The following is a 25,802-nucleotide window of genomic DNA, read 5'->3' as shown; positions in this document are numbered from 1 at the left end:
TACAGCACAAACACACCATCCTGACGTCGTGCGTGCGTAATTTCTTCACTGCGTTGTGAGGTTCGAGGAAAGACATAAAAATAAAGATCTTTCGGCGTGCGAAATGGAGTGTACAGTCGTCTTTTGTAACCTGGCTTTTATATATTTTTTCTTGTTATCATGTATTCGCGTTGTGCACCGCCTATAGAGGCGCCACTGACAGCCACCTAGCGGGTGCTTCCCACAGTACTCTCGGGAGCAGGAACAGACCACAACCCTTTGCAGCAAGGATGGCTTAAGTTCGAGGCTGCGATTTCTCCTTTGTTAGGGTGCCAGCCTACTACTTCTACGTTAACTGCTGCAGCGAAGACGCTAGCCTCTGTGGGAGCGGGCATGAACACGATGTTATGGGTGTTTGGGATGACCCCGTCAACATACATGCCAGGCGCGTCCCGCAGACGAACTTAATGAAACCTATTTAGACAAAGTGGAGCTCATGTTAACTAGCCGCAAGGTTTCCTTGAGTAATTCGATGGCTCGATTGTTTTTTTTTTTAATTCTACCTTGCATAATACTACTACTGTACCTCAATAATAGGCACACGTTGTTAGTGCAGGCTTCTATCTCAACTCTGCATGGTGCGATGTCTGCACATGTCGTTGGGAGCTTTCTGCCGATGGATACGTGTGACATCGCCGAATAAGTGCCGTCAAAGTTGCCTCAAGAAGATTAATTGCGAATTTATTGATGGAAACACGTACACTAGTCAACGAAGTCACCAAACGCATCGGTTAATAAGAACGCGAGTTAGCGCTGTTGGAAACGTACAAAGCTAGTCTGACCAAGTTTTCAGTAGTTCTTTTTTTCTACAATGTTAGTAGAGAGAAATTTTAAATGATACATTTATAGGCAGAGGGCGCTGGCGGTAACGCCGGGTTTAGTCCCCTGTGGCATAAGCATAATAAGAAAGAATTCAGTTGAGTACAAAATTCACACACAAGAAGGGACTACGTTGTAAAACAAACAAATCACTCGGCGTGGTAAGTCTTCTCAGACAGCATCGAGGTGTGATGACTTCCTAAATGTGACGCGAACGTTTCACCGAAACTGGAATACAAATACCATATGAAATAACTTTTGGCGATTGTCGCCCTGAACTACCTATTTGCTTAACACATTTCCCACGAAACCGCAATATCTATGATGCCCTCGGGCGAAAAGAATAAAGCTGTTAAAGAAGCACTTGCCTGGTGTCATTCTGATAAGGCACAGCGTGATTTTGACCCTTTACAAACTAGGCAGGGTGAAAACCTCGCACCCCGAAAAAATTAACAGTTATGCATGGACCAACTAGCACCAGTTCAACGTGCGGGAAGCCACGCACAAGATAGGTGCAAAAACATGAAGTCCGTGACAGCTGGTGCGAGGATTTACCGGGCCACATAAAACCAACAATTTCAGTTCTTGCAAGCTTCAGTAGCTTTATTATCCAACGCGATATACTCGTGCAGTCGTGCTGGCTAGCTAGTGCGACGCGGTTAGCAAGCGGCAAACGGCATTCAGAACTTTAGCGAAGTACCTTTAAACCGCATACTGCACTGTAGACGACGCGAGAAATAAAAAAGAAGGATAAGAACAACAAATCACCCGCCGAACGGCGGCGATTCGTTGCTACTGTTGCTCCCGCAGATGATGCTTTGCGGGAAATGATTAGAACCGTATTGCCGGCACGTTTTTGCTGGCACTTCAGCACCCCACCGAGCAACAGTTCTTCTTCGACATTCCTTGAGGCTTTAGCCACCCCACAAATGCGAAGGACGCTGCTTATTTTGCTCTGAAAACGTGAATAAGATAGAGAAGGACGGTCAACGACGCAGAAAACTACGGCACGCGGCTGGCTCCTTTCCCGAGTCCACTGTTCAAGGCCGCCACCAGGGGCGCGTCCATCGGCACGCACTACGCGTATTGTTTCGAACTCCCGCCGCAGGACGTAAAAGGAGGTTAGCTTTCTCACACTCCTTTTTACATGTGTTGCCGCGATATCTTTTTGTTATGTGGGAACATCCACATCACGACCTCTGCCATTTCACTCAGACCCCTGCCATTTCACTCATACCAGTAGGTTTTGCGTTAGAGTTATATTAAGCATTTCCTCTTGTGCACCTGAACTATAACGAATCGAATACCCCTTGAGCTCTGGCGGAAGAGATAAGATCGGATGCACTGAAAGATCACAAGAAAACAGATTTACCAATATCAAGAAAAAAAAAAGAAAAGATGTCACGCGTTGGAGATTTCTGAGTGACTTGGCTCTATAAAGCAAATGCGCAGAGGGCTGTAATACGAGAATTCAATGACGTGCTCTTCACGGCTTAGTTTTGCTAGTAACGTTTGGGAAAAATATTGTTTGTCTTCCTGTATTTTTCTAACCAAGAGGAACGCCAGAAAAAATACGAAGATAGAAGAACATGCTCAGGAAGTAAGTAGCCAGCTATAGGATGTATACACGAGCCCAGTGGTAGCAAACAGAAAACAGGAGTTTCGGAGATGGACACTAAAAGTCACAGCCCTCGCCTCTGCTGTCTTTGAGGAACGTGGATGTGAGACAGAAAATAAATGAGCTACACGTGAAGTCTCTGGAAGTGTCACGATTGAAAAAATAAAATTAAACAAACGTTGGCGTAACGAGGGCGTTACAGTAAAAAACAAAAGGTAGCGCAAACACAGTACGAAGAGAGAGAAAGAGAAACAAACAAACAAAAACCAAAAAACAGTGGAAGCGTGAAATGTAAGAAGAAGGTCCCAAAGAGACCATTAGGGAAGTGGTCCGGCTACGGCTCTCTGGCGAACCAATTTTCGAGGCCTTCGGCGACGAGTAGAGGGCACGAACTCGTCGCGTAAAAGAGATAAGGACTGCCGAGAGGGTCATCCTCGTCGTCGTCGTCATCGTCGTCTTTCTGTTCGTGCATGCTTCTGCTTTTTGCCGTTTCTGTCCACGGTGCGCGACAGGGTTCACACAGGAACCCGCAAACGAAAAGGACCTTTTCAATAAATAAAAAAAAGTGGTTGCGAGTATTTCGGACGGCAGCAGTCATCATCTGACAGAACTTTACAGATACTCGCCTCTTTTTCGACCCCGTGTCTCTCGATGAACACGACTACGGTGTACGCGTCTTGTAAAGAGCGTATCCGGCATAACCTACCCACTCGCACTGGAATAACTGCAGACTACCGTGGGGCCGACGTAGGGGAGGGAGAATCGAAACGACGATGAAGAGGAAGGCAAAAGCCCATGAGACAAGCTCCATCCGAGGCATTTAGTGGCAGTGTGCGAGGGCTTGCGCCAGTAATGTGCGTGTATTCACTCCCTCTGCTCGGGGGTCCTAACGACACCACCCATAGGCGAATGTCTCTTTGTCTCTCGAGAGACCCTAGGCCCGCACGAAGGACATGGCTGTATCGCTCTCTCAATGTGCTCGCTGGCGTTCCATCCGAGATAATGCTCGAAGGTCAAAGCGAGGCGTTTAGTATTTGTATATTTTGGTACAAAGCTCAAGGTGACGTTCAGGAGACAAAATTACGATCCTGCCTTTTTTTTTTCTTGCGCGTTTCTAAACGCCTGCTTGCAGCTATCGCAGGCCAGCGCTAATACAAAGAAATCGTAGAAATTGATTTGAAATAAATTCACGATTTTATACAACACCGAGAGATAGAAGCACCACGTATGTTTGGTATCTTTAGTTGGTTGAAATTGAAAAGAGACCTTGGCCAATTGTGTCACCAACGCAATGGCAAACAATATGGTGTTTGCCATTGAATGACTAAATTTAATAATGACATCATTCTTGAGTTTTAGAAACGTTCGCTGATTTCTTTATCTTGTACGCCATTGTAAAGGTTAGGAACAGAAGTGTCGCCGCTATCTTTAGGACATTTTGTCGTCGAGATCGTCACAAGATTGTCGCCGCCATATTCATCACATTTTGTCGACAAGACCGTTACAAGAGTGTCGCCGCTGTATTCAAGACATAGAATTGTCATATGATAGAAAAGATGGTGTGAGGTGAAGTGACTCCTTACGTCTGGGTGATTTTATTCCACAGTTTCTTACGTGATGCACCATCCTTGCCCACTATATGCCTGTATATGTTATAGCTGAGACTAGGACACGTAAGAAAGCAATCATGTCGTATACACGCTTGGTGAGATAAGCAGTACAAGAAGCACTTCCGTTGGCAAAAAGCTTCCGGCAGACCGAAAATTGAGAAAGAAAGGTAAAAATTCTCACTGGCGTATTATTAAGACTATAGTAAGCAATATGGGACTTCTACGCAGAAGCAGTAGCAGCCACAAATTGAGACAAGGACTCAGTACGCGAGACACGGAAGTGCTAAATTTAAGAAATGTTTATTAGAAGCAGGAAAATAAACATATGTGAATGTTTTCTCAAGTAAGTGCGCATGTCACACAATCATCGCTTTACAAGATATCGGAAATTCGCCCGAAGTAATATCAGTCTTCTTTGCAATAATCTGACATTTGGTCAGCTGATGCATTGTGTGTCAAGCCTGTCAACCATTACGGCCTCAATAATCTCTCTTGGTAGCCTGTCTTTATTTTAATAAATACACAAGTTTCTTGAAACGGTTGCTGGGATTTGCACGTATTGTGATGAAAATAGGTTAAATATAGGATGTTCAGCTTGTATACCTAATAAAAATTTGAAGTAGGCATATTAAACATCCTATCTTGCTTTTTGGATGTCTACAGATATTTAAACCCAACGTGGAGCATTTTGATTTACTAATGAGCATCGCTTTCAAAAATTGTTACTTTCTGAATCAAGGCTGTCTTCCAATGCTTTTTATTGGTCTTGGAATGCTTAATTTGAGAGCAAGTGGTGTTTGAAATGACAATAAACGCAGTCCATCTGACCGATAAAGCCAATAATGTTGCCCATTGGCTAGACAAAACTTGAAACAAATCAATGAGCACTTACCTTCACAAATGAAGCATATTGCTTAGCTCACGACGAGGGCCAGCATTTGCTATTGTCCCGTCCAATGCTGTTCCACACATTCATTTACACAGCTTTACAGGTTTTATGGCTGTCGCGTATTCTTTGAGCGCGACGCACTGAAGGTGTCCTTTCGACCCATCCCAAACGCGAGCGACCGTTCCCTGCAGCCGTCCCTATATCGGGCTTTACAGTAACGGAACGCATACGCATTTCGCGCTGGAATCCACGCACAATTAACTCAGGGCTTGTCACATTCTTCAGTATTTCGTTTGGAAATGCCCAAAGCGATATTATTTTCTATTGTAGAATGCCTTCAAGGAGAACACTAAGTTACTTCGCAATTGTCGCTAGACACAAAGAAAAGCATCGCGAAGTAAAAGTAGGGAATGTGCAAGTTAGATTGCCCAGGCCAAGCGAAAAATTGCGACAGAACCCATCTCACGATGGCTGACGACCGTAATGCATTTAGTATTGAATCGATATGGCGGCACAACGCATTAGCACCGTCGATACGAATTATGTACGAGGCATGGACTTGGCGATATCTAGCGCAGCCATCGCGAAGCCTGCGTCCGGCTTCCGAAATGCGTGGTGCGCCGGTGCGTTAGAATGCTGACAAAGGCGCCATGCGGCAACCGGGCTCTTCTCCCGCGCATCCTTCTGGACACGTTGCGCCATCTAGTGTAACTGCCGAGAAGTCTGGGCGTGGCCTCCGAGACGAGAAGCGTTGCGTGCCGAGGATTGTTCTCTCGCTTGCCGCACACTCGGTGGCGCATACTCAGTGACCTTAATTGGCTAGAGGTTCATTGAAGAGCGGCGCATGCCGAGTGCAGTCATTGCGCAGCCCACTAAAGAGTTGGCGTGAAAGGCGTTCATTGAAAAGCGACGCGTACCTAGTGCCTTTGAGGCACAGCCTGCTAGTGCATCGGGTTGCTGTCTTTGCGGAAACCTTCTGACGTGGTTTTCATTCCGCTAAGCATCGGAGAAGAGTAAGGGATCCCTTTCGTCAATTTAGAGTGGTACATCCTCAGTAGAACATACCTAAGTAACTAAGTTGGCTTCAAAGGCGTTCATTCAAGCGCGGCAAACACCGACCCAGTGACATAAGTTGGCATCAAAGAGGTTTATTGGAGACCATCTGAGACGGAGGGCAACATATCCAGTATTCCAAAACTGGCGTCAAAAAGTTTCTTCGAACGTCGGTACCTCCCCAGTCCCTCATCAACAGTAACCCATGTCTGTGTGAAAGAGTCTTGTGGAAGAGCGTTGTTGAAGAGCGGCAAGTATTCACACATTGCCCCATACTCAGTGACCCAAGTTGGTCCGATGGTTGGTTTCGAACCCTGTTACCTCAGTACAGCAGCCCATTGCGCTACCCATTCGACCACTGACTACTCAGTGACGCAGGTAGGCTGGAAAATGGTTAGGTACAAACATAGATAGACAAATACAGAAATACAAAAGACGCAAAATGCGTGTACCCTAAGTAAGTACCCTAAAGGTACCCTAAAAGTTGAACGCACTATAACAAAATGTAAGCAAGGGCAAATTTTGCTGACCACTTTAGGAAGCCCTTCAACTGCAAAGAAGGGCTTTGTAATCTTCTTTAACGTTCTTTTTGAGGGAACACTGACAATGAATAACTATACTTTTTTGATAAATAAAAGGGGCCGTATCTCATAACACAACTTTGACAGACGTTGCTACAGGGTCTTGTAAAATGTGCAGTAAAACATATAAATCAGGTTCACGATGCTCAATCAGCCACCTCGCTCACAGGACAACAAAATATGAGTTATGACTCTCATTATAAACAAATTGATTAGGGGAGGAATACTTTTGTTTATGATTTTCAGTTTAATTTCAACACAGACAAACATGATGCATTAAACTGAAAACACTCAGTGCTAAGGTTATCACAGTCACTTGAATTACTTAAAAATGACAACTGTAAAGTTGAGTTAGCTTTCTACACAAGTAGTTGCCTTAATCCCTGATAAAGAAATTCTCGACGCAATGGTAGTTTAACGTGCGTTCCATTGCTGTCCTCGATGTGCAGCACTCAGACATAGGCGGCAGACTGTTCATGCAACAAAGTGAAAAAAACACACGCACACACACACACACAAAAAAAAAACATCGGGCACATCCAACGCCCATGTGAGAATCGAAGAGGCAAAAACGATTTCGCTTTATTACGGCTAAAGTATGTAGTGGCGATTCCACGCTTGTTACTGTGGCCGATCATGGGTCAAAATAGATGTTTCTTATCTTCCGCTATCTCCTTAGTTATGTCACAGCAGGCAGCCACTGTTGTTACTCTGCTACGAATTTACAATATCGACATGAGGTCATTGCTTCTGATTTTTTTATTTTTGCCTAAGGTAGCACCCGTAACAATGACTCCTTGACTACACAGAGATGAAAAACAACGGAAGATACTTATTAGATCGACCAGGGTGAGAGTGATATTTCGACACTTTATCCCTTGGGCACTGCATTCAAAGAGAAAAACAGTACATTAAGCTACAAATTCCGGTGCTATGCTCGGAGAAAGTTTTTCTTGGCCCACGCGAATAATGTTTACGGTGCTTTCGTAGCGGGGTGTTCCTCGCGGACACACCCCGCTTCTTTTCAATAATTTAAACATACGGCGATACTTATTAGCGCGAACACGCATCCCCGTGTGCTCGATCTCAGTCGAGGTGTCCCGCATGGGCACACCCCTTACGACACGATACCGTCCCGTCCAAAATACCTGCGCAGTACAGGATATTTATAAAGGCCGTGACGAATCTCCATTTTCTCCTCTTGCATCCACCTCCGCCCCCCTCCCTCCGGCTATCTCGTTGTTTCTCGCATTGTCGTGTTACCGAATTCTAACAATATGCGCATTGTTCACCTTGATGCAGTCTCTATCTCTTCCTTGTGTTTGCCGTCACTGTTCTTATTACTGAACAAGGCCCCTTTTAGACAGGGCGACAACTCCCATTTAGAGAGGGCCGAGAGAGAAGAAAGCAAATCGATTCGGCGGGGCGCAACACACGCATTATCCTGTTGACTCGCCGTTGCTAGCGACGCAAAGATCGAAACGCATTTTCTTTTTTCAGACAGCGAGCGCGTTTGTTGCACGAGCTCTCGGCAAGGCGATCCCGACATTGCCATTACCGATGGTAAAGGCGCGGCGCGAAGCCCCGAGGCCAGCCGGGCTCAGGAGGTACAGGTCAGAGTGTGGCACATGGTTCAATGCTGGAAAGAACAAAACACACAAAGACAGAGAGAGAGAGAGAGAGAGAGAGAAAAGGGGTGAGAAGACGGGGGAGAGGGAGAATGAGATGCAACACACTCACCCAAGACTCTAAGGGAGTCGCAGAAAACAAGGACGCCAGAGTCGAGAACACAAAGATGAGGGAGAAGTTTGAGAAACAGAGAGAGAGAGAGAGATAGGCGACGCTGGAGACGGAGAACACACGCAGTCGGGAGCAGCAGCGAGACGCGTCGAATACAACGGCGGGTCGATTCATCGCTGTTTGCTCTCTCTCGAGGCGCGCACGACAACGGATCTCTTTCTTGGGGTCCCTTTAGGGAGGAGCCGCTCGGGACCATCCAAACAAAGAGGCGCGAGCACGCGCGCGTGCGAGTGGAACACGAAAGCGCGTGCTCCCTCTAGTGCCGCGAGATTAAAAAAAAGTAAGAAACGCAGAGAGTGGGGACGACAGAGGCCGAGATAAAGTAGGGAGAGAATGGAAAGTTGTCGTTTGTCGTTGCCGAGAAAACGTCGAGACGAGGAACGGGGTTTGGCGTGTTGGCGCCGCGAAGCCCGCGGTTCCAACGGAGCGATAGAGCAAGTGAGAGAGGAGGAAAGAGAGAGAGAAAGTGTTATTAGCCTGTTTCATGTGTACGGCGGCCATGACGGTAGAGGGTGCTACGTCGTCCCTGGACGTGTTTGGTCACGCTACGCTGATTAAAATTGATGAGCGGCAACCGGCGCCGACCCTTCGCTACCCGTTGCGATCACGCTCTTAACGCGCTCGCGCGCGTGGTCGCGCAAGAACAGGGTTCCTCCTGCACGTAAAACATTGTTGCACCACCACACGGAGCATGAGTGACGCCTTTTAAATAATACCTAAAATTTGGCAACGACGACGCACATTCCTGATCTTCTTGTAACTTCTTTTTTGTTATTATTATTTTTTGTTCCATTTACCGTGTTACGGAGGCTGCAAGAATAATGTCCTACGAGTGCGTAGCAGACGCATAGAGGGGCTTGAAATGAAAAAAAAGCACGCCTTGCCTCTGGAGTGCCTGCTGCCACCATGACCATGCGCCTTGTACTAGCGTTTATTTATAACTCTGCCTATGGCACGCCCTCGTGGCTGCATACACTGTGGCCAAGTATACATCACTTTGCCTTTGAGTTGCTGAATTGTTTCAGTTGTACGCTACTCGCACGAACGACAATGACAAAATCAATACAAACGCTTGGTCAACGTTATCGGCGGATGCACACATTCCCTTCAATAGGCTTATTGCACAGCAAACGATGTGAGCATAATGGCTCCGCACACGAATGCACAGCAAACATGCGCTGCCCAGTGATACCCGGAGGAGGAGGAGACAAAGGAGGGAAAAGACAGGGAGGTTAGCCAGTGTAAGTACCGGCTGGCTACCCTGTGCTGGGGATAGGGGTAAAGGGAATAAAAGGAGAAAGAAGAAGAAGAGGAAAAAAAGAAAAAAAAGAAAATTCACAGAGTAACGCGAAACTACGCTCTACAACGTTCAAAGGCGGTCATACAATTCGCACGTCCTTAAAAACTTCAACAAAGCCCTTAAGGCCTTCAGTGCCGAAGCCCGTCTGGACCAATGTCCTAGAGCTTTTTCCTCTGTAAAGGGGCGATTGTCCAGTTTTGCGAGAGCGGTCACAAGCACTGTTCTTCGCACTGCGTAACGGGGACAGTCACAAAGGAGGTGTTCAATCGTCTCCTCGCAGCCGCAGGTGTCACAAGTAGGGCTGTCGGCCATTCCGATACGGAATGAATATGAGTTCGTGAACGCCATGCCGAGCCACAGGCGGCACAGAAGTGTTGCTTCCGCTCGTGGCAACCCTGGTGGTAGGCGGAGTTGCAGACGTGGATCCAATTTGTGGAGACGTGCGTTCGTGAAGTCACTGGTGTTCCACAGATTTTGTGTAAGCTCGCGGGCGAGGGAGCGAAGACTTGTGGTTGCATCTGTTCTTGACAATGGTATGGGTATAATCTGGGCGCCATCATGAGCCGACCGGGCAGCGTCGTCCGCACTGTCATTTCCTGAAATTCCACAGTGACCCGGTATCCACTGGTAGATGATGTTGTGTCCCTTGTTGATTGCGTGATGGTGGAGTAGTCGGATGTCTGCGACTAGTTGCTCATTAGGTCCATGGTTGAAAGGGGACATCAGACACTGAAGAGCTGCCTTTGAGTCACATAAGATGGACCATGAATGTGATGATTTCTGAACGATAAACTCCAGAGCAGCACGGATAGCTGCGAGTTCTGCAGCCGTCGATGATGTAATGTGAGATGTCTTGAACTTGAGGGTGACGCACTCTGTGGGAATCACCACTGCTCCAGCTGAACTATTAGAGGATACAGAACCGTCAGTGTAAACGTGGATGCGTCCTCTGTGTTGTTCATGTAGCACTGAAAGCACGGTGATACCCGGGCTGAGAGATCACGTCAATGCTTTAATGGCTTGTTAATGTTAACGATAAAACATCGGCGTAGCAGCGGCTTTTCAGAGTTTGGCGCTGTCCATTTAGCGACTTCCCTGACATCGGGGTTTGTTCTTTTACCTAAGCGCGAGAGCAGCGGGACGCATTGAAAGAATACCGACATTCGCAGTCGCAAGTGTTTGCGAACATCGTCGTGCCTTCACGAACCAAAAGCTCCATTATTAGGTAATTTGCGTGGCCTCACAATCCTTTCGATAATTAGACAAGCCTAGCACAGGTTTTTGAGCATTGTCGTCCATAAGCTTGAGCCTATATCACCCCCGTTGTACGCGACACGTTTACGATGTGGGCAGTGCTTGAATGTTTTCGTGTGTTGAAGGTAGGTTTTTGATAGGTCATTGGCGATTGCGATGGCTCTGTTTAAATGTAGGTTATCTCAAGTGTACACTCTTCAACGCAATAACAGCCAGTGTGCTCGCTATACCGATATAACTATATTTTTAGCTTTTTCAATCAAACACTTCCACTCTTCTCTGCGTATACTTTAGCGTAGTTGCGTTGTTTCAACTTGCGAGGAAGGGTTGCAACGACCATGAAAACACAATCACTTCCGAGTTACGATGAATTCGTCCTTTCAAACTGCGAAGTTCGTCATAATACTTACACAGCTTAGTTCATCCATTCTATTGACAGCACCCAAATGGTTGTTTGGAAATCCTATATTGACAAAGTGGAAGTCCGAACGTCTGCGGGGGACGGGGAGGGGGGTGCGCAGTGAGGGATCGATCTGAGATGGCGTCTCAGTCAGATTCCGAGTCAGTCGACAAGTGCATAGTCGTGCTAATACTGGTCTAGGTCACAAAAGTGGTTAATTAGATTTGTGTGTGGCATCGCCTGTGCAGTAGTTTACAAAATTAATCACGAAGAGCGCAGCGACGGGTATCGCGCAAACCAACTTTCAAAGCGAATTTATTTCGTCCAATTCAATATTCTTCCAAGTTCCCTTCGTTATGTGGGGTACGCTGCATTATTTGCTATGTCTACAATAGGCAGACAACAATAGAACGAAACAAATATTTTTGTTTAATTTTTTAATCTAGTTTATTTAATATTGACGCGTACATATTGTTGGCCACTTGTTTACTCCTTTTCCACCGAGTGCGCTTCGCCCGCTGACAACTTAATGTTATCGCTCAACGGAAGACGCGCCTTCATTCACCGGAACTTTCTCAAATGTTATTGTTCATTCGTTATGTTGCCTATGTTGACACCGAACCTTGTGTGATCAAATTGTATGCGTGACGCGAGTACTGTTTTACTTTCTGGAAAGCATGCGGGCACCAGTGATTACTCTGGATCCTTCGACGAGTCACGGATAAACAGCCGATGCATTGGCCTAAAAATGAAATTGTCATAGAGTATGCTCGCCGCCATCGTTGTGCTTTGAGTGTAACTATATTTTTTTCTGGGCATATGGTCGTTCAGTAAAGAGTTAGTTTCCTGCCTCACAATTTTTGTTACTGTCTAGTTCTTCACTGTCACTACTAGGTGACATTATTAACCTGCGTTCTTTGAGGGTGACATATGCGGAGACTTGAGTAAAAAAGAAGATTTCGATTATTGATTTTATAAGAAAATAAATCACTTAATTACTGAGTCATGGAATTATTCGGTTGCAAACATGCAGCACTAATACCTAGGGACATCTTCACGTGGAGCTTTGAATGTCTGAACACGCAGGCAGAATCTCCGATACTAGCAAAATGAAAAAAAAAGTGTAGTGAAACGAATCTCGAGCACATATCTGAATAACGAATTTAATATATACAGAAACCGTATCAGTTAGATTGAGTAACAAACTAAAAAAAAAACATGAGGCACACAAGACTAAACAAACGAAGACGCAATAATTATGTATTCAGCGAAAGCACTTGGCTGTCACCTATTTACTTGTACATCAATATGCATAATTTCTTGAAGCTGGGACGCAAGAGAATTCTATGACGGGCGCATGCAAAAACAATCAATTTCTCATAAAGTACATTCGCATTTAGCATGGTAAGATTATTACAGAATGAAAAGCGAGTTGCACATGGGTTAGATAATAAGGAAGTCAGAAAAATATCGTGTATTACTAAGCCTTAAGGCAAAGAAACAACTTCACGTGTTGCATGGAGAGAGAAATGAACATGACAGCGTCTTTCAAAATGTGTAGAAATACGTGGTTTGTCCAGAATTTTAAGAGCTCGGATTTGTATCATATTGATTCGTTTATCGAATTCAAATTTTCATTGTCATTAGACAGAAACCTAGAATCCGTTATTCATCGATTAAGGCTAGGCGCTGCCTACACAAAACATTTCTTACACAGAATTGGCCATACGGAAACCCCCGAATGTGATTGTGAATTTGTAGACCACAATATACATCGCCTTCTAGATCGCCCAGATCACGACACACCAAGACGCCGACTTAAATCATCCCTATCTTTAGATCGCAGACCTTTCAGTTTAAAAAAATTTTGGGGTCCTTGGCCAACCACTTCCTTGCAGAAGAGCGCTTTAAAAGTACTAAAACTTTCCTTGAAGACAGCGCAATTGTTAGGCGTTATTAACGCTTTCATTGTTCCGTATATTTCAATGTCGCTGCATATATGTATGTGTTTGTCGATTACGTTATGCTACTGTTCCGTAGTGACTATATGTTGCATTTACACGATGTATGTACCACTCGCTGACTAGAGACTGTTATTTGGCGACAATTTCATTTGTAGTGTTGAGACTTATTTCTACAGAACTGAGGAGTCATTTAACTAGTATATCGTATGCAGCATGTGTGTTCGCCATGTGTGTTTACCATGTGTCTACCATGTGCTTACCATGTATCGTATGTCATAGTGGTACTGTGAAAACGTTCCTTGACAGTCCTGGTGCTTGTATGAAAAGTTCATTGGATAAGCGATCTTGCACCCTGTATGTCTCAAGCTAGACCCATTCAAGATCTAAGGAGTAGTCGGCGCCTTAAATTGTGCGTCGACATATCCATATATCAATAAAAAAAGAGGAAAAGATAGGGAGGCTAACGAAGGACGTGCTTGATTGGCTACTCTACACTTGGGAAGGGAGAACGGGGAAAAACAGACAAGCAGAGAAAAGAAAAACCATAGTGAGAGTAAAGTTTCGTTCGTTCTCCGTCCTCGCTTCACCGTTGGAACTTGAAGCTTATCGGACGATGATCGGCAGTTGTTGATCAAACGCAGGCAGGAAACGATGAGGTCAGATGTACAAGAAATATTTATAGGCAAACTTTTCTATATACATGGCAGGTAAAACAAATACATTACAAACTTGAACAATTGAGAAACAAAGTCTCACTCTTCTACTGTCTCAATGACTGTTAGAACCCAGACTCGTTTTAACGTACATAGTACGGAGGCTCACTGATCTATCAGCAATCCTGATTTCAGCCAAGTCTGAGGGACAGCATGTCGTCCCGATTTTTATAGCCCAAATATACAAAAAAAGGCGGTAGGGCCGTTGGCCCGTCCCACAGGTTCAGTTGCCAATCAGAATCAACCGTTTGTTAAGCCACAACCCACAGGGATGGGCTTACTCTCAAAAATAAACATATTGGAAAACAAAGCTCTTTTCCTTCTTCGCCAAAACTCGGTTGCCCTCTCATTTCTCCGTAGTTAGTGACGGGCTCAGCAAAACATGCCAGGCCCGAACAAGTTATCGCTAGACCGTTTCAAATCCCAACGGCGTCTAGGCCGCAAATGTCTCGGAAGCAGGGGCATTGACACCACGAAGTGCCGCTGTACTCAAAGTTTGGCCGTGTGGGAGACGGATGGCCCTCCTTGTCCTTCAAACTTATTGTCTACAAGACAAAGTTCTCCGAGTGCGTGTTTCCAAGACGCCGTCGTCCCAATGCACTCTTTACGTGTGCACCGCATTCCTACAGCGTGCACGGTAAGCTGGCCTTCGACACCACACAGGCAGTCGCACCCAACAACAAGGCTGGCGATTGCGTTCCGGACGCGTAGAAGATTAAGTCCATGCTCACTGCATGCGGCACGGGGTCAGAGTTGCTAAGTCCTTCTTAACCTCGGCGGCGCCTCCAATTAGTCAGGCACTCGGGTTCCAGACCCACAATACCTTGTACAGCGGTCCGTTTCAAGGCTGGTCTGTGTGACTGTCGGCGGACTGCCAACACCGTGCGCACAATACCGACTTCCCGGAATCGGCACTCGCCCGCCAGGCGCCTGCCGCGACGCGTCACCTAACCCCGCGTGTTGCCTGTGACCCCACATAACACAGCAACTGTCGCCCCGCTGACATGGGGGGAAGTGAACCCCCTCTCTATACACAAAGCACGAGGCCGATTCGTGACACTTAAGAACACGAACAATCAGAGCGACCTTACAGTGAGTATTGCATAAATGTAACTTAGAAAGCCATTATGTCAGGTTAAACAACAGTGGGGTGGGAAAGCTATAGCTGCTTCCTTGAGAGGCACGCGCCATCAAACATCGTAATAAATATGATTTGATAATTCTCGAAGCGGCAGCTATACCTGAGATCGTAATTTTTCTTCTGTATGAAGATGATCGTTCCCATATTTACCCTTAACTGCCTCGCTCAGGTAAGTATAGATAACGCGTGTCGATAAGGTCCGGTGCGCTTCTTGGGTTACTTGTTAGCGGTCTGTTCCGCCGTGGCTCCTTAACCTTGCAACCTGGGCAGGTCTTAGCCTTTGCCAGCAAGAACACTTTTGTACCCTGTGCTCACATTTCCTAGATTTTTCTTAGGCCTAAGAATTTTTCCCAGTAACGGTGATTGATTGATTGATTGATTGATTGATTGATGATTGATTGATTGATTGATTGATTGATTGATTGATTGATTGATTGATTGATTGATTGATTGATTGATTGACACTCGATGTTGCTTTGACACGTTAAGCGCAGAAATCATGAATTCATTCATTCACTCACGTTCAGTTCATTTCAATATCTGCTCCTTCTTTTGTGCAGCCCCTTTACGTGCCAGTGTGAGCCCGTCACGTGTCTCGGCGTCCATCGGCCATACACTGCGGCTGAACTGCTCGGCGATTGGCTATCCGGTGCGTGAGCTCTCTTGGTCCAAGGACGCGAGGCCCCTGTACGCTTCGGACAGGGTCAAGCTGCTCTTCGATGACCGGGTGCTCGTGGTGAACGCTGTCAAGCGCCAGGACCGCGGCATGTACCAGTGCTTCGTGCGCAACCAGTTCGAAGTAGCGCAGGCCGCCTCTGAGGTCATCCTTAACGGTGAGCTTCGACGAGGCCAAGGTTCGAGGTTTGACCGGAATTACTCCCATGAAACATCTGCACTGTAATTCAGCCACAGAATGCAATAGTTTGCAAAACACCTTAATTATGAAACACTGCAATAAAATCTAAATTGGGTGAGTTCGGTGTTATGCTCAGCTTTTCTCCACAGTGAGCTAAAAGGGTTGAGTGTAAACGCCTACACATTCTGGAGCACATATTGAGGACCGATATTGAGAAGTTGGTGGTGGCCTCAAGGCTTGTGCACAATCGAGGCGACTTCATTACTGCTTCATTTTAATAGCGCAATTTCAACATGTGGTCTTATGTGCGAATTAATAAGATAAATTTTGTTACGCTGGTAATGAATGAATTGAATACGATATTGTGACGTGAAAGTATTACCAGCCTTTACATACCGTCCCCCTGAACAGCTGGAAAAGTGCTTTTCGTCACTGAGGATTTCTATAAAATTTATGCACGGTAATAAAATCAATAAAAAATAAAACACGACATTAGTAAAAGCCGTACTCAAGAGCAGAGATAAGAAACTCTAGAAATGATTAATCCAGATGGCCGCAAAAAAAGACTTTAAATAATATCTGATGAGCGCAGTATGCGACTGTGAATTTCATCTTCTTCAACTATAGATATCATCATCAGGCGCAAACCTTTCTGATCTGTACGTATCGTCATCAGCGTGCTTCACGTTTTCCTCGTCGTTGAATCTCGAGCACGCTCAATATATTCTATAGCTACCGCTTGAATCGCCTCTGCTAATAAAGCTTAATTTCTCTTCATGTGGCCTGGTTCGCCGTAACACAAGACGAGCCACCAGTCCTGGAGAGCGTGTTCTCCGAGTCCATCCACAAGCCCGGCGGCTCAGTGTCACTGCGCTGCACAGCTACGGGCAACCCGCTGCCTCAAGTAACGTGGGACCTGGACGGGCGCCACCTGCCGGAGACCATCCGCTACCGGGTGGGCGACTACGTCACACGCGACAACCGCGTGGTCAGCTACGTCAACATCAGCAGCGTGCGGCCGGAGGACGGCGGCGTGTACCGCTGCCGCGCCGCCAACGACGTAGGCTCGGTCGCGCACGTTGCCCGCGTGAACGTGTACGGGCCACCCGCCATCCGGCCCATGGGCAACGTGACTGCGCTCTCGGGAGGGAGCCTGGTGGTGCATTGCCCCGTCGGCGGATATCCGCTCACTGCCATCCGGTGGGAGCGAGGTGAGCGTGCCCTCTCCACTCAAGGTTTAGGGTGCGGAGGGATCGAAAGAAAACGGGTTATTTAGGTCGAAACATCACTCTTGTTTGAGCCTCGACGGCTCTAAGAGACCTGACACAAACTCTGTTTGTAGTGCATTGCCATGTTGACGTAATCTGCTCACCGCTCTTAGAGAAGCGCTGGTTGTTTCGAATGGCCAAATCATTACTCAGCTCACTAATTTGCTGAATGACATTTATCATCACCGGTTTCTGCAGCATCCTTTCGTAACTATAGCAGGTTGGGCGTATTGTTCAAATGTTTCTACCAGATACTGGTCTACCAAAACGTATGCAAATGGCGCTCTGGCGTTTTCTTTTTTTTTGCGTTCTTTGTTTTTCAGAGGGACGAACGCTTCCGAGCGGCCACCGCCAGCTCGTTCATGCCAACGGGACGCTAGTTCTGTCGGAAGTGAACCGCAAAGCGGACGAAGGTACCTACGAATGCGTCGCTGAGAACGGACGTGGGGACATTGCCAGGAGACCACTGCACGTGCACGTCATGGGTGAGTTGAAATTACGGAAGTCCTTGGTTTTTTTTTTTGGCATATCCTTGCAATGGCAACAACGTTTACATTCAACTTTCACTTTTGGATCAGGAAATCGGCCGATTTTCGCTGAGGTGCAGCGAATTTTGAAAAAGTGAAACAAAGTTAGCCAGAGATTTTGTTTTGTATAATATAAGACCTACCTCTACATAAAATTTTATGTACGATTCGCTAATGGTACGTTAATAGAAAGAGAAATCAGGGGGCTAGTAATTCTTAATTTTCCTTATATTTTCACGTTGTACTGACAACGGAGATTACAACAGCGAAACTATGAAAGAAGTAACTAAGTTTCTTTATTGGCCGAACCTGTGCTCTCGAAAACCGGCTACTCTTAAAGCACAACGATAGCGTCGAACGCAGTCAGCAATCGTCGAAAATCTGATCTACGGGTCAAGCGCGACCGCTTTTACCCATGAATCATCGAAGGTTCCAGAGTAATCGCCGGTGCCCACTTGTCTTCTCGAAAGTACTACACAATTCGCATCGCGCATACATGCAATCAGATTACACTACGTTTGATGACAAGAGACACCGGATAGAAGCATCGATAACATTCGAGAAACTTCCGATACATGTAGGCGCGTCCTGCACTGAGCGATAACATTTGTTAGGCGGTGAAATGCGGTCACCCGATGAAGATGAAGAAGTACACGTGTCATTGTGTATTGCACTCATAGACGTGCCTTATTATCTCAAAGAATTCGCTTATCGCTTCCCCTTGCGCACTCCTGCAGAGTTTGTTTTGGTTTCTCCTGTTGCTTTCGAGCCAGGCGTAAAGCACGCTTCACAGGCTTCGCCACAAAACCCGCTCGTGTTCATGACAAAGCCTGTAAAGCGTGCTTTACGCAGGACCATAAAGCAATAGAAGAAACAAAATTCTTGTATGTTGGACGTATTCGAACTTGGATAAAATTTTAGCCTCGCGAAGAAGATGTAGACAGCACGATGCACTAACTAACTGTATTCCTGGGAAGAATTGCACTTTTATATGCCATGCATAAAAGCGCCACTCCTGGTAAACACGTCTAACCTTGATTTAAAAAAGGCCGCGTCCTTATCAAGAAAGTCGATAGACGCGCTGCTTGCCCAACTTTCCCACGGCATCTGATAGTCTGGGCCTCTGTAATTTTGCGCACATCCTTATCCATGTGCCTTGAAAGAAATACAAAATTGGTAAACAAAGGAGCGCCATCCCACTCCTGACAAGGAGCAGATACATGACCGTCACGGTAGTTCTTTACTATGCTTTACGATGTAGACTATGAAGCGGAAGTGGTGTGCAAATTCCCATTGCCCTGTGGTAGGGAATGCATAGGGCAAGCGGTGTTGTCCTAATGGCCATTTGGTCACTGCATGTGGGATTCTTACCAGCTACAAATAACGATGTGCGCGAAGTTATAGAGGCACAGCTTGTCAGATAGAGTGGCGAAATCCGTGTAAGTACTGCGTCTATCAAGCTTCTTCATAAACAGACTGTCTGGTTGGAAATAGAAGTTTGACGTGCTGGCCAGATCTGCTGTTTTCGTGCATGGTATATAAAGGTATACATTACTGTGGGACTATAATGCTGAAATTAGCGCATCCTGTAGTTTACACCTCCCTGTACACATTTCTAATTTACAGCCCAGCGCTAAAATGTCCTGACAAACTCGGCATAACGGCGCAAGCGATAATTGAGTTTACTAAGCTCTTACTGCACATTTAATGGGGAAATTTGCAGGTCAACAAATTTGTGGCGGTGGCGGTGTTACTAAAATTGTGGTGGTGTTATACAAGAGGAGCCATTAATCTGCGCGTTTCGGCATGGTATCCGAGTGAAAGCTTTGGCGAGGCATACGTGGGAACATAAGGACCCGATCTGTGATATGAACTTACAAAATTTTGCAGAATAAATTAGGTTCACAGGTAATTGAATTTGTGAGCGCACGTCGCAGGCACTCTGCTCGTAATTAATAAAAACTTAAAATGTTGAAACATTTCATTCTACGACACAAGGCGCAAGTTCCCTTCGACGCCGAACAAGCATATATGACCACTGCCTTTCTATAACTGCAGATAGAACGTTGCCTTGGAAACTGCGGAAAGTGGTGCGAGAGATCCATCTGAATATTTGCTGCCACTGAAACACCGCGGCAGGTGCAACAGCCGCTTGCAGGCGGGGGAAAGAATGCGTATGCCGCGTGCACTGCACATTGGTAGCATGTTAACAGAACCATAGATATTCAAAATTAAGCCGGCGCAAGTCCAGCACAGCGTCTTTCGTGCTCCGTGAGTTGGTGACGTCGAGCAGTCTTATTCAGTTTAGGTGAAGCTTATTCGCTGCGTAATAACTAGTGCCATTATTATAGGCTCAGCTTTACCGTTTCATAAAACGGTGGATGCACAACAGTCACGCGTACGTTGCGCACCATGAGATGGTATATTTATGCACACGTTGATATTTCAAGAAAACATGGATATGGAAGTTAGGCTGGCCTCTTATAAACCGTCATATCCTTGGCGGGCATATCGCTTTGCTTGATTGACGTATTGGCGTCTGTGTGCGACCCCAATTACACTTGTCTAAATATTAAACCGTATTAATTACATTGGAAAGAGTTTAAGTTTAGGCAGGGTACAAGAAACAGGGAATATACATTAGAATATAATTCTGTCTAATAAGCAGTCCCTTGCGTAAAAAATTAAATATACCGCCATTGAGACATGACAAGAAGTGGTTCACGCCTTCAATGGGGAAAGTAGGGGCTTAAGTGCTAAAGAAATACACGGGTATTTGAATAGCACTTGCAGTGAGGAAGAATGAGGCAATGTTTTCAGGACGATTCAGTTGAAGAATGGTTTTTACGTATTCATAAATATCTTTTGTGCCTACGCGAAATGTTTCAAAAAGAACTTGACATTTCCTAATTGCTCAGTGCTACAGAATACTTCTCGGACGCTCACTAATACAATGTGTTACGCTGTATTTGAGTTATGAGTAGAAACTGAATATAAGAATTTCGTTTTATTTCTTGTTCCAGCATATGCTGTTTTAACAGAGACATTCAGGTGATAAGTCACTCCTCATCGTACGCATCAGTTCCCGTACTTAGTTTCGTTTTATCATACGTTTTTCAGTGCAAATCATAATGTTATTTGTATTTGTCGCAAGTTTTGTCTATTAAGTTATTTTTTTCTCTTTGCCAGTGTTTTATCGAAGGGTTAGTGTGATTCACTACATTTTTTCTTTACCTTCGCTCACCTGCAGGCCTGTGCTCCAGAAGGCGAACTAAATTCCTTCTTATCAAACTTCAATGCCGCGACTTTAGCTTGCAAGCAACTTAGCTGAGTTTTTTAATAATTGTTGATTCACTATCACTTATTCTGTTATCGTTGGCAGTGGGACCAAAAGTGGACCCGTTCAAGTTCCCCAGCGACTTGGAGGAAGGCATGCGGACCGTGGTCGTATGCGTGGTCATCGACGGCGATCCGCCTGTGTTCATTGGTTGGCTCAAAGACGGCCGACCTTTGGGCCCGGACTTGGGCGCGCACACAGAGATGCTCAACGCGTTCACCTCTTCCCTGACCTTCCACTCGGTTGGACCCCAGCACAGCGGCAACTACACCTGCGTCGCTCGAAATCCGGCCGCCGCCGTCAACCGGTCGGCCACGATGACCGTCAAAGGTACGCAAACGGTGGTGCGCGTTTTCTTCTCAGCAAAGCACCTGGTGCAAGACGCACAGCTCAGTGTTTGATGCGACGGGGAAGCAGCTACAAAAGCGGTAACAGCAGGCGCATGGGCACAGAGCTTACTCTTGTCCGGCCTTCGAGTGCTAGGCTATTCTGCTAGGCTAGAAACAACCCCTGCTGCTTTTTCGCTTCCGACGTAAACAGAAATGCGCAGACTTGCTCCTGCGCTCACAGTGGCTACGATAAGTGGTTGCAAACGATAGATTTGCCTATACTAAACAGCAGAGGCTATGTGGGGATTGAATCAGCCTAGCAGACGATGCTCTCACAACAGTACGATTTGCGCAATGCAGACCGTAGAATTTGCACACCTTCACCAGGAAGCCCTAACACCGAATATCGGGCTTATGAGACGCATGGAAGCAGATGAACTGCATAAATATGTCACTTTATCCCCGCCAGCAGCCGTAATAAAAACTAGGAGGAAAAACAAAAGAAACATTGCCGCAAGCTAAACGCAGCCTTCCCTTGTTTTGGGAGACCTGGTAAATTCGTTTACATTTACAGTTTAAGAATTAAAGCGTAATAGGGGACCGTGATTTGACGCGCGTTGCCTTGAATATTTATTATAAAGGCAGAAATGCGTTAGTACCCAGCGAACCAGAAATGCTGGAAGCAAATTCTGAAGTTGAAAAAGCTATTTCTTGACCCTTGCATTCCGCTGTAAATTGCACAATAAAACGATCGATGCAAAAGTGCCCTGTTAAGTTTTCTATGAAGAAAGTGTCGAGGTTTATTTTAGTGCCAGAATAGTAGCGCACCCTGGATGTTAAAGGACCGATTTGTTCTGACCTTAGTTCCAGAGGTCAAAGTTACTTGCTTCTATTGCTATTCAGCAGATGTCCGCCACAATACAGACCGGTCCACTGCTTTGTAGAGCGTGTGAGCTGGCCACTCCCGCAAAGCGAAGGCATCGGATAAGCTCGAGCGCTCTCAAAAACCAATGTGCACAGAATTGCACACATCTGCGACAGTGCGTGCATGCGCCTGGCCGGGCTGTCATGCACACAGTAGCCGCCACCAGGCGTAATCTGCGTACAACAGAGACGGCTGCTTCCAGGAGCGTTCTGCAGATCATTGAGCGCGTCAGCATGAACACGCCAACTAAAACATAAATTACAGTATACTTCACTCAGTTGTTATAGGAATATTGACTATAATACAAGAGATTTCAGAAGAAATCTGAAGATCAAATATCAAGCTGATATGCAACGGAAATATTTTTCTTGTTTGTTACTCACATCCCCGGAGGAATATGTAATTTATGACGCCAAATACATATGTGAACAAGATAACGAATGCGAAATGGAATTTCGTGACCCGTTCTGTGCAATCAAGATATTATGTCAACAATATTTCAGCGAATATGAGATGTAGTTTTTTCAGCTTCGTTGTTCGGTTCAGCCAAAAACGATACGATTATGTCCAACAAAGAGTTCAGTGTGCGAAGTAATACAACACAGTTGCACGGATAAGGCAGTTCACGCATGGTCATTCGCCTCGGGTCACAAAGATATGAGTTTTCGCTAAAGTCAACAAGGCGCACGAAGTGATTCTTTCTCTAATAGAACATGATGACTCTGCTTTATGGTGCTCGACTTCATTTCCCCCTCACTTCACGCCTTTTTCTCGATTCTATGAACAGTCGCTTGCTTTTTTTTATATTTTACGAAACCTTTTTGAGACTATGCACTTCTAAATTACTAAATTGACGGCCTAATATAAAGCAAAGTAATATGAGGGCCTTATACGGCCAACGTATAACGGTTCCACTCGCGACGTTCTCGTTAGATTCGAGAAGAGCAAGAATTGCTGTAGGACAAACAAATTTCAGTACTAATTTTGCGTAAAAAGCTTAAGCTTTTTTTTTATGTGGCTTTGCGAAAAACAAATATCCTTCTAAAAGAGGAGTTGAATTTAGCAGTTTAGAAAGACAGAAAGCTGAGCTAGTTGGTAAGGGTTCATAATGCAAAGAAGTGGTAAGGCCTGCAGACACGGACACAAGAGAAGTGGACAGCTCGAACGCCGACTATCAACTGAAGGGAGCACTGAGGCGAAAAAAGAAAGAAGACACAAAACTCATCTGCGAATGATTTCGAGAGGTAGCACCACGTGTCAATTGGGTACACGTGCTGGTCTACGTTATAGGTAACTGTTAAGACATTTGATCTCTTCCTTATGTAGTGCAAACTAAGGCTGACTCACGCACGCACTTCCACCATTATTGATATTGCATGCCTCGACCATAAGACGCGTATCTTCATTACTACGCCTGCACAATATCTGCGCATTCATCTTACTTAGGCGTGCAGTTACAATCTTGGCGATCTTGGCAATGTAAGGAAAGATTAGAAGGCGATCCACTGGTTAACGACCTTTTATGTTCCATTAGCCCCTGATTGATACACCGCCTCGTTAGCCCTATGTAGAAATGGCCGGAGCTAAAAGGAACTTTACATACCACACCCATGCGACAGTCAGTAGAATTGTTCTTGATGTACTTCACTGGAAAAATATGTGTACTTTTTCTGCTTTTCACCTGCTCCTTTTTTCTCTGCATAGCAGCGCATATATTATGTAGCTTATTGGGGACAGTGAAAACGACATAAACACCATATCTACTTGCAACTTTTTTAAGCCTGTGCAATACTGAATGAATGTAGGAATAGCCACGACTCTTTTCTTGCTATTACTGCTTTCTGTAATCATGTCCATCCCCCTCGAAATCGACTTTAGGCGCTCAGCCACAGTGGCCAATGCTACGCTAGGATACCCTGCTTCTAATGGGCGCCGGACCAGTGCATTAGAACTTGCGGTCATTTTGTGCATGCACAATCTGGTGAGAGAAGACATAAGGCACGACAAGGATATTCCGTTTTTTACTACTTTGGAATACTTGGATTGAAAGTTTAACAATGGCTTCGAAGATTTAGGGGAGTACTCCCAAGATTGTAACTGCACGTCTAAGTGAGATGAATGCGCGATATTGTACAGGCATAGGAATGAAGATACGCGTCTTATGGTCGAGGCATGGCATATAAATAATGGCGGAAGTGTGTGCGTGAGTCAGCCTTCGATTACCTTACATAAAGAAGAGATCAATTTCCTTAACAGTTACCTATCATGTAGACCGGCACGTGTACCCGGTCGACACGTAGTGCTACCTTTCCAGAGCATGCGCAGATGAGTTCTCTGTCTCCTTTCTTTTTTCGCCTCAGTGCTTCCTTAAATTGACAGTCGGCATGCATGTTGACCACTTCTCTTGTGTCCGTGTCTGTACGCCTTACCACTTCTTTGTATTATGAGTTTAGCAGCGTTGTGTGCAATTGTAATGCATGGTATTTGTGAACTCGTGCTATCAATTGACACCATCCTATCAAATAACAAGTATTTATTTACAAAGAGCATCAGTGCTGCCCGGTTTGGTTTCCCAACCTAACGTACAATAGCGACGGGCATGACCAGCACTTTTTTTTTTCATTTTACAATAATTCTTGTCCGTCGTCCACTCTGCTGGGGTGTCTTGGCTTCCCGCTTCTACCGTAGCTGGGAGAAGCAGAGAAATGCAGGAAGTGAAAGAAGCAGGAGGGAACTGCAAATAAAACTACTGATTTCAAGGAAGGCATAGCTTTAAATATATTTACGCTATATTCAAGAGCGCTAGTTTGGCCGCACAACTAAACTGGCGGTTCTAAATACGACTTTTTGTGGCGCATTTACCCATACAAATTGCTTTTTATTTCAACATCGCTACTTTCTTATCAATAAGAATTTAGTCCTAAAGCACACAATTTTAAACACTCTGCCTGGGCGGCGAGGACTCTGCGGCTTCCAAACTGCGACAAAGGTGGTCACGTCCTACGGGCGCGTTCTCATACGAAGAATCCTCACTACGAGTTGGCCTAGTTGGAACAAATTCATCTTGAAACTTATTGTGCGCAACAAACAGGGACGAAGAATAGAAGAAACACAAGGACGAGCGCTTGTCCTTGTGTTTCTTCTATTCTTCGTCCCTGTTTGTTGCGCACAATAAGTTTCAAGAAGAATCCTCCTTTCGTGACCAAGCGCACCTTTCAATTGATTCCTCGACATGTGAAGCCCACGGGACGCTTAACACTAAATGAAAGCGAAACAACTTCTTTCGCACCTGCCGTTTCGCCACACTCCCACGCTAAATAGACGTGAAATGAAAGAATGCTGAAGAAGCCATGTTTGATTACTCTTGATGTCAATGCCA

General features: G+C 45.5%; 1 protein-coding gene across 1 annotated transcript in view; it reads left to right on the top strand.

Moving 5' to 3' along the window:
- LOC135919173 (cell adhesion molecule Dscam1-like) overlaps window positions 1-25,802 on the top strand; it is a 556,253-nt gene that overhangs the window by 384,701 nt on the left and 145,750 nt on the right. The window contains exons 6-9 of the mRNA XM_065452886.2: window positions 15,742-16,014; window positions 16,841-17,248; window positions 17,629-17,790; window positions 21,215-21,499. Of these exons, the coding sequence (XP_065308958.2) occupies window positions 15,742-16,014; window positions 16,841-17,248; window positions 17,629-17,790; window positions 21,215-21,499 (1,128 nt within the window). The remainder of the gene's footprint in view (window positions 1-15,741; window positions 16,015-16,840; window positions 17,249-17,628; window positions 17,791-21,214; window positions 21,500-25,802) is intronic.

This window comes from Dermacentor albipictus, chromosome 3 (genome assembly GCF_038994185.2).
Source record: "Dermacentor albipictus isolate Rhodes 1998 colony chromosome 3, USDA_Dalb.pri_finalv2, whole genome shotgun sequence".
In the NCBI taxonomy this organism is placed as follows: Eukaryota; Metazoa; Arthropoda; class Arachnida; order Ixodida; family Ixodidae; genus Dermacentor; species Dermacentor albipictus.
The sequence above is the reverse complement of the archived record's forward strand: the minus strand, read 5'-3'. Positions and strand labels throughout refer to the sequence as shown.